The 16,343-nt window shown below is 39.0% G+C and overlaps 1 protein-coding gene across 1 annotated transcript in view; it reads right to left on the bottom strand.

Moving 5' to 3' along the window:
• Nucleotides 1-14,955, bottom strand: part of ric8a (RIC8 guanine nucleotide exchange factor A) — a gene marked incomplete at both ends in the record, with an annotated part of 19,319 nt that extends 4,364 nt beyond the window's left edge. The window contains 8 exons of the mRNA XM_080438151.1: nucleotides 368-555; nucleotides 1,332-1,431; nucleotides 1,804-1,884; nucleotides 2,061-2,176; nucleotides 4,617-4,821; nucleotides 11,723-11,740; nucleotides 12,362-12,409; nucleotides 14,866-14,955. Of these exons, the coding sequence (XP_080294277.1) occupies nucleotides 368-555; nucleotides 1,332-1,431; nucleotides 1,804-1,884; nucleotides 2,061-2,176; nucleotides 4,617-4,821; nucleotides 11,723-11,740; nucleotides 12,362-12,409; nucleotides 14,866-14,955 (846 nt within the window). The remainder of the gene's footprint in view (nucleotides 1-367; nucleotides 556-1,331; nucleotides 1,432-1,803; nucleotides 1,885-2,060; nucleotides 2,177-4,616; nucleotides 4,822-11,722; nucleotides 11,741-12,361; nucleotides 12,410-14,865) is intronic.
• Between the last annotated feature and the right edge of the window lie 1,388 nt (nucleotides 14,956-16,343).

Raw genomic sequence — 16,343 nt, 5'->3', positions numbered from 1 at the left:
TGGCTATTTTCGCTATAATTATATATATATGAACCTTATCTGAAACGGAGCCGTAACGGGTGGAAATAAATGCAGAACCCGTGAAATACTTTACACAGCAAAGCACGGTTCACTTAGTTCTTGTGGTCAAAAAGAGCCAAGAGATTGAGAATGTTCTTGCAATTGACCTGACTGGCCTTCTCCTTTGAAAGGCCAGCTATTTCCAGCCACTAAGTTTATGGACACCTCCAAGACAGCCAAATTGAATATCAGACAGTAATTTTATAACCGCCAAAATGTAATACTAATAAATGTAGTAGTAATATATATAACGTCCATAGGCAATACTAATAAAATGTAGGAACATTTATGTTATCACAGACAGCACCTCGTCCACTTTGCGTCTGGTTGTGTCGAATGTAATATTGAACAATATTTTGAGTATTTCCATGGCTCGTTCCGTCTGCTGCCTGCTGAGTGGGGGTAGCTCTTCAGGGGACACACCCTCAGACCCTGCTCTGGCCGTCTCCAGGGTATCAGGCCAACACAGACCCAATGTGGCATCCAGTTGGTTACCTAGGAGGAAATGGACAGAACATGAAGTGCCGCTTTGAAATCTGTTTTTATTTTCTAGCTTGACTTACTTCACAAAACTGAGCCTGGTTTTTAAGCTGCAAACCTTTTCTTAAAGTAATACTAGGTAACGTTTTCAACAAAACTAAAGTTAAATTGTATATCTTTTGCGAGTGGCAAAAGTTTCACAACACCCACTCCGTGAATTTCACCCCCGGAAGCCTTTTATTTATATATTTTCTATTGAACGTGTACGGGGGGGACTTTCCCGGGAAAATGACGTTCCTGGCCAACGTCATGACGTCGTGGCCGACGTCCTCAGGAACTACCGCAACGGTTTCCTGTTTGGCCAGGAACTACCGCGCTATTAACAAAAAGGAACCTCACGCTGATTTTAAGATAATGTAGGATTGGAAGATCGAAAAAGAACAGAAAAAGAAAGCACAGCTCATGGTAACTAATGCTCCACTGGCTAAGAGAAACGATCCGTAGATAGTATAAAACAATTAAAAGATCGCTTTTTGAAACGCTTCCGGCTTCCGGTGAAAACGAATGGAATTCTGGGTAATCGAGGACTAGGGAAATTGTATGCAGTGACGGTAGTGACCAGCAGAGGTTGCTAAAAATCGTTATTTGTGATTCTGCATTGTACTACTTTAAAGCCCTTTAAGATTACATTGTACATTCTTATGCTCTTGTAATTTGTTTATTTCTACTAATGATTGCTCAAGTTAATTTTTTTATAATTAGATGTCATCCAGGAGATTGATATTGATTACCTAGGAGATTGATGCCGTGGAGCTCACGGGCCAACTTAGCCCTGACGTCGACTCTCAGAGCGGTCAGTAGAAAGGTGAGACGCAAGTCAAAGAAACGTACCTAGAGAGAGAGAGAGGGGAGGGTGTTGAATATTGTAGTGGCCTTTGGTATGGTCACCATCTTACTGTCTCTTTTGTTAGTTTGTAAACATGACAATTCCTCAATTTAGCATGTGTTGGGTGACCAACTTTCATTGAAATGAATGGCCGGAGATTTTCCATCTGTCCTCTAGATCAGTGGTTCTCAAACCTTTTCATTTCAAAGACCTCCATAACTCTAGTTACAGTTTACAGTATTTGGAACCCCCTCAAGGAACCCAGAGGGCCCTTGGACCCCACTTTCAGAACCACTGCTCTAGATATTACATAGCTCTATGGTCTCTACATCCATCCATCCATCCTTCCACATATCTACCTGTCTCTACATCCATACCTCATGGTTCCATGTGGGGTCATGACACTGTTTCAGCCTCTCTGCCACGCCACTCATCAACTGCAGCTCTGCTGCCACCACCTGGAAAACAGTCAGTCAGTCAGTCAGTCAGTCAGTCAGTCAGTCAGTCAGTCAGTCAGTCAGTCAATCAAACCATTGATCAGATATAAGCTAAAAACCTTTCTTTCTATGACATAAATCTTTAGCACAGCCAGAGCGCGTCCTTCTGGGTGAAATGCTCAGCACTAAAGACCAACCTGGCCTGTCTCATTGTGTAGCAGGATGTTACAGATGGACTTTAAGGCCTCCACAATCACTTCCAGGTCAGGGTTTTCCTCCTTCATGTCCTCCCCTTGTCCTTCTTCTCCTTCTCCTAGGAGCAGAAAATAAGAATGGATCAAGAAGCAATCTCCTACTCCTAAAACATTCTGATCTGGGCCATTGATTAATACGGTCCATTGCAGTTTTCAGTGGCAAATATGCATGTAGCCACAATTCTAATTCACGGCCATTACTAAGAAAAGTAATTCTGTACCTCTAGAATTTTGGGTGTATAAATACAGTATGTTTGATATGTTATATAGGGCATTCAATTTGCTAACAGTCCTTAGTTCTAGAGACAGGGTGTCAATAGATAGCTCAGAAAGAGTGTCCAAACCTGTTTCATTAATAGCTCCGGATGGGACCAGGCAGCACAATAGATGATACTTTTGAATATAAAAAGATTGGATGTACAATATGTATATTTAATACAGGCCTAGTTGTTGTTAGTTATTTTACTTTATTCATCCAGGGTATGTTCACTGAGCACAAATATTTTTTTTTAGCAATGCACTGGTTCACACTCACACTAATCTCTCAAGAACAGATTCTGCTCTGCGTTGGAATCTGTCGTGAAGGCTCGTCATAACATGTACGCACTGGGCTACAAGTGGGCGTGCCTTCAGATCAGGAAGCAGGCCGCGCTTTACCCTATCAAATGTAGTGGGCGGGATTCACGTGTCCGTCGATCTTTCCCCCTCGAAACAAACCCAAACTAATTTAACAATAGCGTCCGCGGAGCAGACAAAACCACGGAAAGATATTCACATTTTAACTTACTCTTTCATCATAGAAACAAGTGGGCTTATAACCAAAACGATCCATGTTCTCTGGGAGAAGTGGTGTTAGTGTTCCGTGTAGAAATATTGTTAGTGGGAATGAAAAAAATAGTGGCACCACCGGAAGTGAAAGCTGAAGGCAGACCAAAACCCCGGTTTCCTTTGCGCACGGGTGCCACGTTGTCATTAGCCCAGAGCCAAGATGAGATAGTACAAACAGCAGAGGGCGCTGTTTTTCATTCTCATTTGGCTTTGGGTTCCCAGATTGCACTCACACAGATACAATTAGGAGATGCCTAGTACAACCAGTTATACTGTTGTGTTGACCACAGAGCAGCTCCACTGTAGCAGTTGGGGGTTACGTGCCTTAAGGTGGCTCTCCACAAAACAGTAATCAGAGGAAGTGTTAGTACAGATTATAGATTAGATTATGCACCTGGTATCCAAGGTAATGGTATCTTGAGTTTAATTAACAGGTTTGATATTTACCTGGTATCCTAGTTTCTTTGAAGCACTTCATTGTTCTCTTTGCACTCTATTATAGTATGTGACTATTTATTTACCCTGTCATTCGTTCAGTAGGGCTCATGCCATTTACTCTGATTTCACACCTAAGTCACTCTGGATAAAAGCATCTGCGCCTAATCTTATTTTTATTTTCTCTTTAATAACATTTTTTAATTTGTATTTCAGTCTGGTGGATTGAACCAGCGACCATCCGGCCAAATACACCTCCTCTAACATTTAAGCCACATTAACCTCTCATTTTATATCTGGCCTTGAATTTGATCCCATGTAGACAATGCTTTACGAGGAAAACACAAACCACACTTAAAACCTCTCAACCCTATGTACTTTGTTGTACGTCAAATAGTGAAAATAGCCGTTCTACAAGCTCACAACGCATTGCTTTGAGTACTTGTAGATCTGCTATTTTCACCAAATGTTTACATATCTTTGCCTAATGTTTATTATGATATGCCCAGAAGAGGGATTCTAGGATTCATGTAGTGAAACAAGAACTAGGAGACCTGGTACTGCCAGACCCCTAGTGGTTGAAATCTGAATGGCCGGGCATCGCATGACGTGTGTCCCTTCTATGTCCCTTCTATGACGAAAGAGGGACAGACTTTTTTGGCTGGGGCCGGGGGACAAAGTGACATACCATGTATGGAGAAAACAGATACAAAGCCTCATGTAAGCCCCGACCCCTTGGGTCTGGCAAACAGTTGGTCAGCTGTGGCTTGATGAGCATTAGCATCAGCATCAAAACCAGTTATTTTTGGTGAGTAACGCCATTGTTTGACTCCTTTCCTGATGTCATCAGTATATACCCATATATGGGCATGCCCCCTTTTGTGCCCATATATGGAACGGACTGATTTGTTTGCGCCTGATGCCATGACGACACATTGAGGTTAGACAACACACTCCATATGTGGCCGTAGCTGCATTGGGAACTCCTTATAATATGGTTATGGCTGAGTCATAGTGACATGACATGACGACCGTTGTTAGCCTGTGGATCGACTATTTTCGCTATTTGCATGCCACCATTGTCGAAGTATATAAGTGTTAAGTGTTTAATCAGATTTAAGTTGGTTAGAGGTTCTATATGTCGTTTTCGATATATTTTTGGTTAATTTCCCAGCCCTAGCATAAGTTTATCAATTGTAGTTGATAAATGTCAAAGCCTTGAAATTTATTTATTACCTTGTTCTGGCTGATTGTGTGTGGGTACAGTATTGACCACCGCAATACCAGCGTAGCGGGCAAGGGTGGCCATGGCAGAGCAGGTGGTGAATGGATCCAGGGAGTGTTTGTCTCTGGAGAGGATGCGTATAGTCTCTAAACAGGCCAGCTGACAGGAAGGCTGCAGCTCCCTGTTCAGGAAGCCAAGTACCAACTCCCCCAGATGCTGCACAGGATGACAATATCTGATTAGACTCATTAGCACTAGTACATTAATTAGATATGATCTAAGACACACACACACACACACACACACACACACCGCATTTGCAAATGTCACAGAAGTCCAGCTGTTTAGTAATTTTCACAGAATTTGAGAGGTTTAGAATGGAATGCCATAGTTAACCATCAATAAATACCCTCATCGGGCTATGCAAAATCCTAGACAATTCATTATTATCAATCCAATTAAATATAAATGGATTGATATAATTAATAAATACATAATATAATCAAAATACAATTAATACATGGTAACCAACTATAAAGGGTAATGTTAGTAATATTACATATTACATATTACTAACACTATTTTCAATTAAAAATAATGCCTGGCATTTATTGCCAGCAGGTATTACTATTTTGGGATAAAACCCTTCTTCAGAGTGCAGTTTACATATGGAGATAGATATGTTGTAAATTCATAAATGTTAATTTAACTCTGAGAATGCGAATTAAACCAAATGGGTGATTTTTTTTACATTTTGTACAATCTCGAAGTGTAGGTGTGTGTGTGTGTGTGTGTGTGTGTGTGCGTGTGTGTGTGTGTGTGTGTGTGTGTGTGTATATCGGCAGCTAATTTGAAAACCACTGGACTGATCAGTGATGAATTGATTATGCATGCCAGTAGGCCAAGGAAGTACATCTTGAATATTTTTCACATTAAATCATAATCTCAGATCCACCGTCCCTCCGTTCCCCCTGAAAAAGGGAGTGTGTCTGATAAAATGAATATCAAATATCTAAATACTGAATCAAGCAATTTAAAAACTGTCAAGGGTGCACTTAAAAGCCTATGTAGACGTTAAAATGACGATGTATTTTAAAGTGAAAAAAACCCTATAAGCACAATTGCTCTAGAAATTATTTTAGAAAAATGTGCAGCATAAAGCAAGGTAAATACTGTACATAACAAGTGTCTGTCTCTCTGTAAGTGTGCGCCTGCCCCATAGAAGTGAACCAGGAAGCCTCCAGATGCCAACTGCTCCATACTTGTACTTGTCTTCACCATGACAATGACATTTCAACCAGAAATCCGAGCTTAAAGAGCATTAGCCATTACAAATAATCTCTGTGTCACAGGTATAGGAGAGACAAGACTAATTTATTTTTATCGGAGCAGCTGGTGCACACGCGCATGCAAGCATACACCCACACACAAATGCCTGCAAACCTGCATTCAGTATAATTCTGTTTTTCACCTTGCTATTTTTAACTGTTTTCTTCTATTAGTAATTTTCATTTTCTTTATGTAACTAATTTGTATGGTAGAGTATACAATATAATACAATTTATAACTTAAAATTTAGAAATGCAAGATATTGAAATTTTGGCCGATATCAGATATCCGATAACATGCGGGGTCAAATCGTCCGATATCGATATATTGCATCGTTATATATTATATTTATATTGAGCTCATTGCTGAAATTTCTTATTTTTCAATTTCAAAGCCATTAACGGTCACATTATTATTGCGGAAATATCGGTGAAATATCGGTCAAAATCGGTGAAATATCGGTCAATATAATAATAATAATAAACTTTATTTGTATAGCACCTTTCATGACATGAAATGCAGCTCAAAGTGCTTTACAGAGCAAGAATACAATTACAGTTAGAACCAATTTAACAATAAAGCAAACAAAAATAAAATAAAATAAAATAAAAGCAAAGGCATAAAACAACATTAAAATAGGCAATACAGTGAGGAATTAAAAATCAACCAAAGAATCAGCTAAAAGCAAGCGTGAAGTAATAGGTCTTGAGCTGTGCTTTAAAGCTATCTACAGAGGCTGCCTGTCTTAAGTGTAATGGGAGTTTATTCCACACTGTCGGACCGTAAAAGCAGAATGCTGCTTCACCGTATTTTTTATATGTCATTGTAGGCACCTCGAGCAGGTCAGCACTTGAAGACCTGAGGGCCCGGTTTGGAACATATCTCTCTAGGCAGTCAGAGAGGTAGGAAGGTGCCAGACCATTTAGAGCTTTATAAACTATTAAAATAATTTTAAAATCAATCCTAAAAACAACCGGGAGCCAGTGTAGTGAAGCTAGAACTGGAGTGATATGTTCTCTCATCCTAGTTTTAGTTAAAATTCTGGCTGCAGCATTTTGAACAAGTTGTAATCTGTCAGTTGTTTTCTTTGGCAGGCCAGAGTAGAGTGCGTTGCAGTAATCAAGCCGAGAGAAAACAAAAGCGTGGATCAGCGTTTTTGCATCGTCTAACGACAGATAGTCTCTAATTCGCGCAATATTTCTAAGATGAAAGAAAGCAATCTTGGTGACATGATTAATGTGTGTATTGAAATTCAATTCAGAATCGATAATATTAACCCCCAGGTTCTTTACTGTGGTGTTACTTTCTACAGCCAGGTTACCAAGTCTACTTGTTATTGATTCTCTCTGCTCACTGGAGCCAATTATGAGAACTTCTGTTTTATCCTCATTTAGCTTAAGAAAGTTCTCACTCATCCAGCATTTTATACTGGACAGACAGGTCAACAATGGGTCTAGAGCGCAGGGGTCGTCTGGAGCTACTGAAAGATACAGCTGGGTATCATCAGCATAGAAATGGAAGTTCACTCCGTGATCGGCGATGAGTTCTCCCAGCGGTAGTATATACAGGGAGAACAATAAGGGACCCAGAATTGAGCCTTGTGGAATACCAGAACAGATGTTGTGTTTGTCAGAGTCAAAGTTAGCTAGACTGACAAAATAGCTTCTGCCTGTTAGGTAAGAGTGAAACCAAGACAAGGCTGTGCCTGACAAACCAATCCAGTACTCCAAACGTTGTAGTAGAATTGTGTGATCAATCGTATCAAAAGCAGCGGTTAAGTCAAGGAGTAGGAGAACAGATAAATTTTTGTCGTCAGCGGACACCCTAAGATCATTAATTACTTTTACAAGTGCTGTTTCTGTACTATGACCTTTCCTGAAGCCAGATTGGAATTTGTTATGAACCTTATTGTTCTGTAGGAACACATCCAGTTGATGAAAGATAGTTTTTTCTAAGACCTTGCCCAAAAATGGCAGATTTGAGATTGGTCTATAATTACCCAGCACCAATGGATCAAGGTTGTGTTTCTTGAGTAACGGCCTGACTACAGCCGTTTTCAGTGAGTCTGGAAAGACGCCTGAAAGTAGAGAGCTGTTTACAATTCTTAGGATATCTCCAATAACACTGTCTAAAACCTCTTTGAGAAACGGGGTGGGTACTACATCCAGTGAGCAAGATGATGATGTCATCTGTGATATAGTTTTACGGAGTTCCTCTTCATTAATTGCGCAGAATGATATTAGGCTTCCTCTGGAGGGATCTACATTTTTGCACCATGCACCATTTGCCGCATTTGCAGTGCTAGCAGCAGCATTCATAATACCAGCTCGAATGCTAAAAATTTTGTTTTCAAAAAAGGATGCAAACTCATCACACTTAGCTTTAGAAGCAGGGAGCGACTCCTTGTAAGCCTGGGGGGGGTTTAAGAGATGTTCAATGGTAGAGAATAAGACTCTGGCATTTTGCTTGTTGTCATTGATAATGCGTGAAAAATATGCCTGCCTTGCCAAGCGCAGTGCTTTGTTATAGGCCACTGTTGACTTCTTAAAGATCTCTAGGTGGACAGTGAGTTTGTTTTTTCCAAATTCGCTCAGCTTTACGACATTCTTTCTTGAGTGAGCGCATGTGCTCGTCGATCCAGGGTGTTACTCTAGAGTTAAGTTTCTTTTTAGTTTTCATAGGAGCCACTATGTCGAGAGCTGACTCTAATTTGAGATTAAAATGTTGAACCATATCATTCACTGAGGGAGCATCAAGTAGGGGGGGCACCTGCACACACGCCAGATGACGAGGAAACTCGTTTGCTGCAGATGAGCTAAAAAAACGTTTTTTTATAGTATATTCTGTATTGTTTTTCCCTAGATCAGAGACAGTCATATTAAAACACAATAAATAGTGGTCTGTTAGTTCGGGCTTATCAATAATACTGTCAACAGTGATATTCAAACCTTTAGTGATCACCAAGTCCAGGGTATGGCCATGTTTATGTGTTGGCCCAACAACATATTGAATAAAGTCAAAGTTGTGCAGTAACTGTAGGAAACCCATAGCCACAACATCCGAAACAATGTCAACATGTAGATTAGCATCTCCAGTAATCAGAGTTCTGTCATAATTAGTGGAACAGATAGATAAAAGTTCTGATATTTCTGTTAGAAATAAGGCTTTGCTGCACTTTGGAGGTCGATACATACTAATCATAAGCACAGAGGATTGACTCTCCAATATAGGTGAAAGAATATCGGTCAATATCAGTGAAAGAATATCGGAATTATTTTGGTTCTATACCGATATAGCATTTTTTAAATGAAATATCGGCCTATATCAATATGCTACCAATAATATCTTTAATCACTACTTGTATTTTGTCTCCCTGCTCTTCTATTGAGACTAGACTGTGTCTAGGTGAGACATGACCTTTGACACAATCCTGTTACTGGTTTGACACAAATTTTGACCTGAAGGTTAAGATTCAATTTATCTTTGAGCAAGCAGGCAGGCTCTATTAGATCAATGGTACACATTTCAGCACTTGCGCAGGAAACCAGGTTCAAATCCGGGTTAGAAGAGGAAAGTTACATAGTGCAGGCCACGTTTTTTTTCTCCGATTTTTTTCTAATTTTATTTATATTTGTAGATCTGCTCCCCTCCAAAGCCACGTGATATGTCTACTTTTAGCATCTTATTCAAATCATTCTGGTTATTATTATGAAGGTGATCTTACTTATTAATTTAACTCTGACTTGATCTAATGAATATATATTTGTGTTTTCCAATTTAGTCATATCTAATGGCATTGATTTCATCTGGTTGAAATTGTGACCATTTGCAGCCCGCAAACTAACACTGATTATCATGTCTTCTAAGCTGTCTTGCATAAGACCTCCCTATAGGCTGTGTTCTCTGTGGGTCAGCGGGTGTGTCTTACATAATGATAGCATGCAGTGTCAACTAAGCTGAACCTTTGCCCCTAACTGGGCATGAGACTCTCAGCTCTGAATTTGTGATTTAAACTTCATATTGCAGTGTACAAATTAAGCATAAGACACCATCTTTATCCGTGTTTGTGCTTAATGGCCAACTGGTGTTGACAGCCAAACACATCCACCTAAATCTGAGAAATTTGAGAAAATAATCCAAGTCTGCTATAATTTGAGGGAACTGCAAACAGTTTGGCAAACATTACATGGTCCATTCCAAAACGGAATAAACACTGAATATGAGTTTGTTACTAAACTCAAATTTGAAATGTCTTGTCCCAGTGGGACCAGTACTTATTATGTACAGTAGCTGCTATTCAAATGTAAAAACACATCAGACAGACTTACAGAATATGGCGTTTGACCTAGAGATATTTACTTAAATAGAGACATTGAATATATAGAACTAAAACTACAGTTCCACAAAACATTTTCATTTGAACATGTTGCCTATGTGGATGAATATTACTATAATAACTGATTAAATTATCAGTATTGTTTTTGAAGTGATATGTAAAGAAATATGAAATTAGGCCTAATAATACTGTTTCATTTTCATCATGAATAATGTATTGAATCAATGCATAGTACATACAATAATATATACTGTATATACATAAATAGATTAAAAGAAATCTAGCAACGATAAAGCATTAATTTATTCATGCATTGATCCTTCCATCCATTTGATAATGCATTCTTGGAAAGATGAAGAACATACTATCTTTCACTACTGATGATAGATTACCATCACAAACCGATTCACTTTCTAACCAATATGAAGAATGATTTCTTTGAAATTGAAATGAGTCTAATCCCTAACCCAATAAAGTTGTCAATTTTGAACTGATTGATTAGAAAGTGAACTGATCCAAGGCCTGTTTCTACTAACAGAAGCCCAGAGTGTATGTCTCCATTTACTTGAATCAAAGTAGAACCAGACAAACCCTTATTGAGAAATACTGTATATACTACTACTACTACTACTACTACTACTACTACTACTACTAATAATAATAATAATAATAAATAAACCATCATTATTTTAACTTGAGTTTTGATTGTAGCAGAGGCCACACCAAAATGACCAGCACCCCCACCTGAACACCAGTCCTAATATTTTGCTATAGCTATTCAGATCATACATCACTCCCCAGTCATCGGATTGCATTGTGTAGTCGTGTACAGTATATTGTTGCTGTCTGGTGGAAACCTGAATGTCCAAAACCATTCCTTTTTTACTATTATTTTATTTAAAAATGGTGAAAATAGACGATCTACAAGCTCACGTTGCATCGCAACGCGTTGTGAGCTTGTAGATATTCTATTTGTAGTACTTTTGTGCGGCGCTGTATGATAAAGCAGGGCATTAGTTTACGAAAAAACATTAAAAGTTGAAATAGATACAAGGTCTCTGCCTGACAACAACATGATACAGCAAACAACTGTTTTTGGTCCTGTTTTGGTTCCATTATCTGACCTACATACTGTAGTACATACTGTATATCCTCATACTGTGCACTTCTCCACAAACTTCCACATTTTGCAGAGAAATACACAGAATACAAGTTTTTTCTCCCCCTCACCATATGATCTCCTCACATCAGAACAATGGGATTTATGTTCAAAATCAGCAAGGTGTGCCTTTAACATTTGTAAAACCTCATTGCTTTATTCATTGTGGTGTGGTCTCTTACTCGTGAGTTAGCCAAATAACTAATAAGGAAAACCATGTGTTAGGGTGGTTAAGATAGACTGTGGGCTCTGTTTCTCTACAACACAGGACTGACAGCCAGTCAAACTGATACCTCTTGCAATATCCCTTCCTAAAGCCCCAAGCATGCAGACACACACAGGGAGAGAAAGAGAATAAAGAGAGAGAAAAGTTGTTAAATAAGAGAGCGTCACATTTCATTATGTTATGTGTAAAGTTATTGCAGGGAAGACTTGTAGGTCAATGTTAATTACTGACATCCAAGCCTCCTCACATACTGCTGTCAATATCAGTAACAAATGTTTTACAAATCCCACCAATCTACATCAAAATTGTCATGGTACGTGAAACACAGACTTGAGCATGTTGCTAGATGAAAATAATTGTAGTATCTTTTATACCCATTCCTTTTGCAGTTACAACAAATAATGCTAAGAATTGTATAATAAACGTAGGTTTTGGACGTAGGTTTCGTAAAAAAAAAAAAAACACTTCTGTGTGTCTTATCAATGCTGCACTAACACTGACAGCACAATATTAATGGTGAATAATAATGGTGGTCCTTTACGGAATAATAAAACATACGTGTTTTGATCAATCAACAATCTGACCGACATACCGACCATCCATCCATCCATCCACCATCCATCCATCCAGCCACCCACCCATGCATCCATCCGTCCATCAATCCACCCATCATTAAATGTCTGAAAGTGAAGAACGTTATCAATACCTGTCTGTTAGCCGACTGGTCTGTGCTGAATGTGAAGCATTGGCTCTTCTGCAGAGAGGAAAGTGAAGGGTGGGGGTGGGGGTGGATGTGGAGGTGGGGGTGGATGGGTGACAAAATAAGAGGAGCAAGAAAAGGGAGAAGCAAGGAAAAGGATAGGAAGGAGGAGTAGATAAGAGGGGAGAAGAGGAACATAGGTAAATTGTTAGAAAGAAACCAGGAGGATGTGACAATGACAGTGGTCATAAGTAGCCTACTATTACAGGTCACCTAATAGCATATAATACATTGTTGTTCCAGAATTATGCCACCATGCTTTTGTCATCTGCAAAGGGAGATTTGACCATATACACATGGCAGCCATTTTTGCTCTTACGTCAAACTAGGGTTGTAATCACCTCTCAAAAGATATTCAAAACAGGGTCACGGTTCTAATGGAAAATGGAGAAGGGCCATATAATAATCGGAGACTCAACATAATGATAATTAATATAATATATGCACTGCAGTCTATTAGACAGGACTATGTTGATTGATTGAATGAATACAGTTTGCAAATAGCACAGTGATACGATTTTACAATGATTGCTAAAAGGATAACACAAAAAGCCCTGAGGGCTTGTTTCCATTGTGGTCCTCAATTCATCTAGACATTTAAAGACATACAATGATATACAATAATAAACAAGACATCACATCATCAACACTAGTAGCAATAAACGTATATGTACAGTAAACAGTTGTCATGCCACGCTTATAGTCTCTGGGACCTGCTGGGAGCTCTTTAGAAAAAGCTTTGAGTGAGCCATGACAACGCTATTTGTGCATCAAAGTATATCTAATCCTATTGCCTCCAGGCTCAATTCTCACTCAGCTAAAGGTTGTTCCCACTCATCCTTTTCTCTCCTACACCAGCACAGACCTGGGATCAGTAGGTAGCTCTGCAAGAGTGTAGTTATACTGTACATAACCACTTTGACTGGATATTTGGACAGGAATACTGAACAAACTTCTGTGGTATTGGCCTAATATTCTTTTAACTTGATTTGTTCTGTTAAGCTCATGGAATTATACTTTTTCTATACTCATTGAAGCACATTTTAATCACAGTTGTTCACTAATTCATTTGTCAGTTATCCATCTGTTATCAATGCCATGCTACTGTAATAAAGGATTAAATGTGTCTGGGAGATCCAGAAAACAATAGAGGTCCTTGTTTCCCACACGTTGGATGTTATCAAAAGTTGGATATTAATGGAAGATATTTTCAAGTGTTTTTAAGTGCTAATAGCCAGATAACGTGAGGCCCGTGAGCAGGTTTTCAAAGCCCAATCTCAGCCACACAGACCTCTACAAAAGACAACAGTCTAAAGTATAAAAAAGTATAAAATATAACCAAACTGATTGAACCATTGAATGGAAAACACTATGAGAGTGAAAGGGATAATGTTACATTTCTTTGTATCGATTTATAGGCTATATGATCTAGCTGTTAGGCTACTTGTCACAATGTTAGAAAACGTTCAGTTTACCCATCAGTTTCAAGGAAAGTTTGCATGCACACACATATATATGTGTGTGTGTGTGTGTGTGTGTGTGTGTGTGTGTGTGTGTGTGTGTGTGTGTGTGTGTGTGTGTGGGTGTGGGTGTGGGTGTGGGTGTGTGTGTGTGTGTGTGTGTGTGTGTGTGTGTGTGTGTGTGTGTGTGTACTGCACACTGTATGTGTTCTTGTGTATGCGTTTCCCTGCCAGCCTACCTTTGGAAGATAGGAATGTATGATTTTATGATATGATATGATATTGGGTAAATGTAAAACAGTCATTAGTAACAATGAGCCTCTCCCATAATCTCGATTCGAATCAAATATATAGGCTGTTTATGTTAAAAACCTACTATAGGGATTGGACTATTTATTTGTATTGCCAAAATTCAGTGTAATGAGCGATAGAAAATGAGGGAGTATAGCATAGGCCAGTGGTTCTCATAGTGGGGTGCAAGGAGGGACCCACAGGGATCCTTGAGGGGGTTCCAGGGGGTCCCCAGCTAAATGGCTTTAAGTTGCAACCAAAAACTTACAGTTAGCCCATGTAAGTCTTCTCTAAAAGTGTACAAATGGAAGTTGGAGAACGCAGAGAGTGCAGGCCTTTTTGACACGAAATGCAACAATGGGCATGAGCCCGTGTTAGACAAATAATAGGTTTAGTTTGCAAAGATGGCCAACATGCAAACATCCAGATCATATTTTGTTTTGTGATTAATCTACTGAAGAATTGTGAAAAACAGCATACAAAATGATCAAATAAATTATTCTTATTAAATAGAATGGAGAATGTTTACCTACTTCTCCTAAAATCAGGCCTAAAGGAACATACACTACAATGATTTTGTATTATAGCTAGATTTCAGAATTCATAATACAATTGTGTACTGATTTTGCAATATATTTGACATGTATTTGAAATGTAAACTCATCTACGTGATCATGACACAGTGATGATGGTGTTTACCTCCTTGTTATACGACTGTAGAGCGACCAAAGCAGCGTCCTGGTCCCCTGTCTCCATTTGCTCTATGATGGCATTTAAATCCATTTTCATCGCTGTTCTGCTCAATAGCCCCTCTCTCTCCTTAATAATGTGTACACCACGGCACAGGCGATGGAGATGTTCACATATGACTGTCAGTGTATGCTCTCCTCCTCTGTGATCCTTGAAACTCTCCTCACAAGCCGTAGGGATGATGCGATTAGCGGAGAGGATTTGTGCAGGCTTACCTCCCGAGCCGCAAAGCACTCTGGGACATGTAGTTCTTATTACCACGCTGCTTCATCACAAATTCATTCAGTGGTGGAAAAAGTACAACAATGTTTCACTTAAGTGAAAGTATCAGTATCAATGTAGAACTATTCTATTACAAGTAAAAGTCCGGTTATCAAAATTGGCTTAAGTAAAAGTACAAAAGCATTAAAGTACCAAAAGTAGAAAGATTATGCAGAATGTCCCATTTCAAGTTTTCAAATACAATGTATTTAAAAAATAGCAGATCTACAAGCTCACAATGCAGCCCATCGCAACACGTTGTGAGCTTGTAGATTGGCTATTTTCAAATAGCCAAAGTAATGGTTAATGTATGTTTTGTAATGATAATCAAAATCTACAAAGTAAATAGTAACTAAAGTCATCAAATAATTATTTGGTATGGAGTAAAGCACAGTATTTGCCTCTGACTCTGACATGTTGTGGAGTAGAAGTAAAAGCACTGAAAATTGGAAATACTCCAGTAAAGTAAAAAAATATCTCAACATTGTACTTAAGTACTTGAGTAAATATACTTAGTTACTTTACACCACTGCATCCGTTCACATCTTCTTCACGTGGTATGAAGGCCGAGGGCGCCATCCCAACTTCCTGGCTACAACCTACACGAAACGAAAGGTAAACATTAATGTTTTACATACTGGACTACTAAACTTTTAAGCATTAAAATGTGTTGTTGTGTTATGGTTAGTGATGTAAATGTCTCCCTAGAAGGTGAGCCTATCTGCATGTCACCTATAAATGACGCATGCTTCAACAGGTGTTGAACATTACCTTTAGCCTAATTTACGCACATGAATGTTATGTCGTCAATTAGCCATGGTTCACATGACTCTCGTCTGCCACAAGCGTCATGGAACTGAGAGTTCCTGGTTTTCGATTTATTAAATGAGTTACATTGACAACTCTCACATGTACATAAACGTTCAGATTTCAAATATAAAGTGCTTACCCACGAGCCACGGATGTTACAATTTGATCCGACCCGCGATAAGTACCCGTATCTCCCGTATTGTTCAATAAAAAGCATTTTAATCCGATCGCCGGCCATTTTCTCCAAATGTTCTGCGTTGCTTTCAACTATGCGACACTAATGGTTGGGAGGTGTATTGCACTCTGATACATTACAACCAACAAAAAAAGAAAGAAAATGTTCGGCGATGGGATTA

Source organism: Gymnoscopelus braueri (genome assembly GCF_963280865.1).
Source record: "Gymnoscopelus braueri genome assembly, chromosome: 9".
Lineage (NCBI taxonomy): Eukaryota > Metazoa > Chordata > Actinopteri > Myctophiformes > Myctophidae > Gymnoscopelus > Gymnoscopelus braueri.
This window is presented reverse-complemented; position numbering and strand designations above follow the sequence as displayed.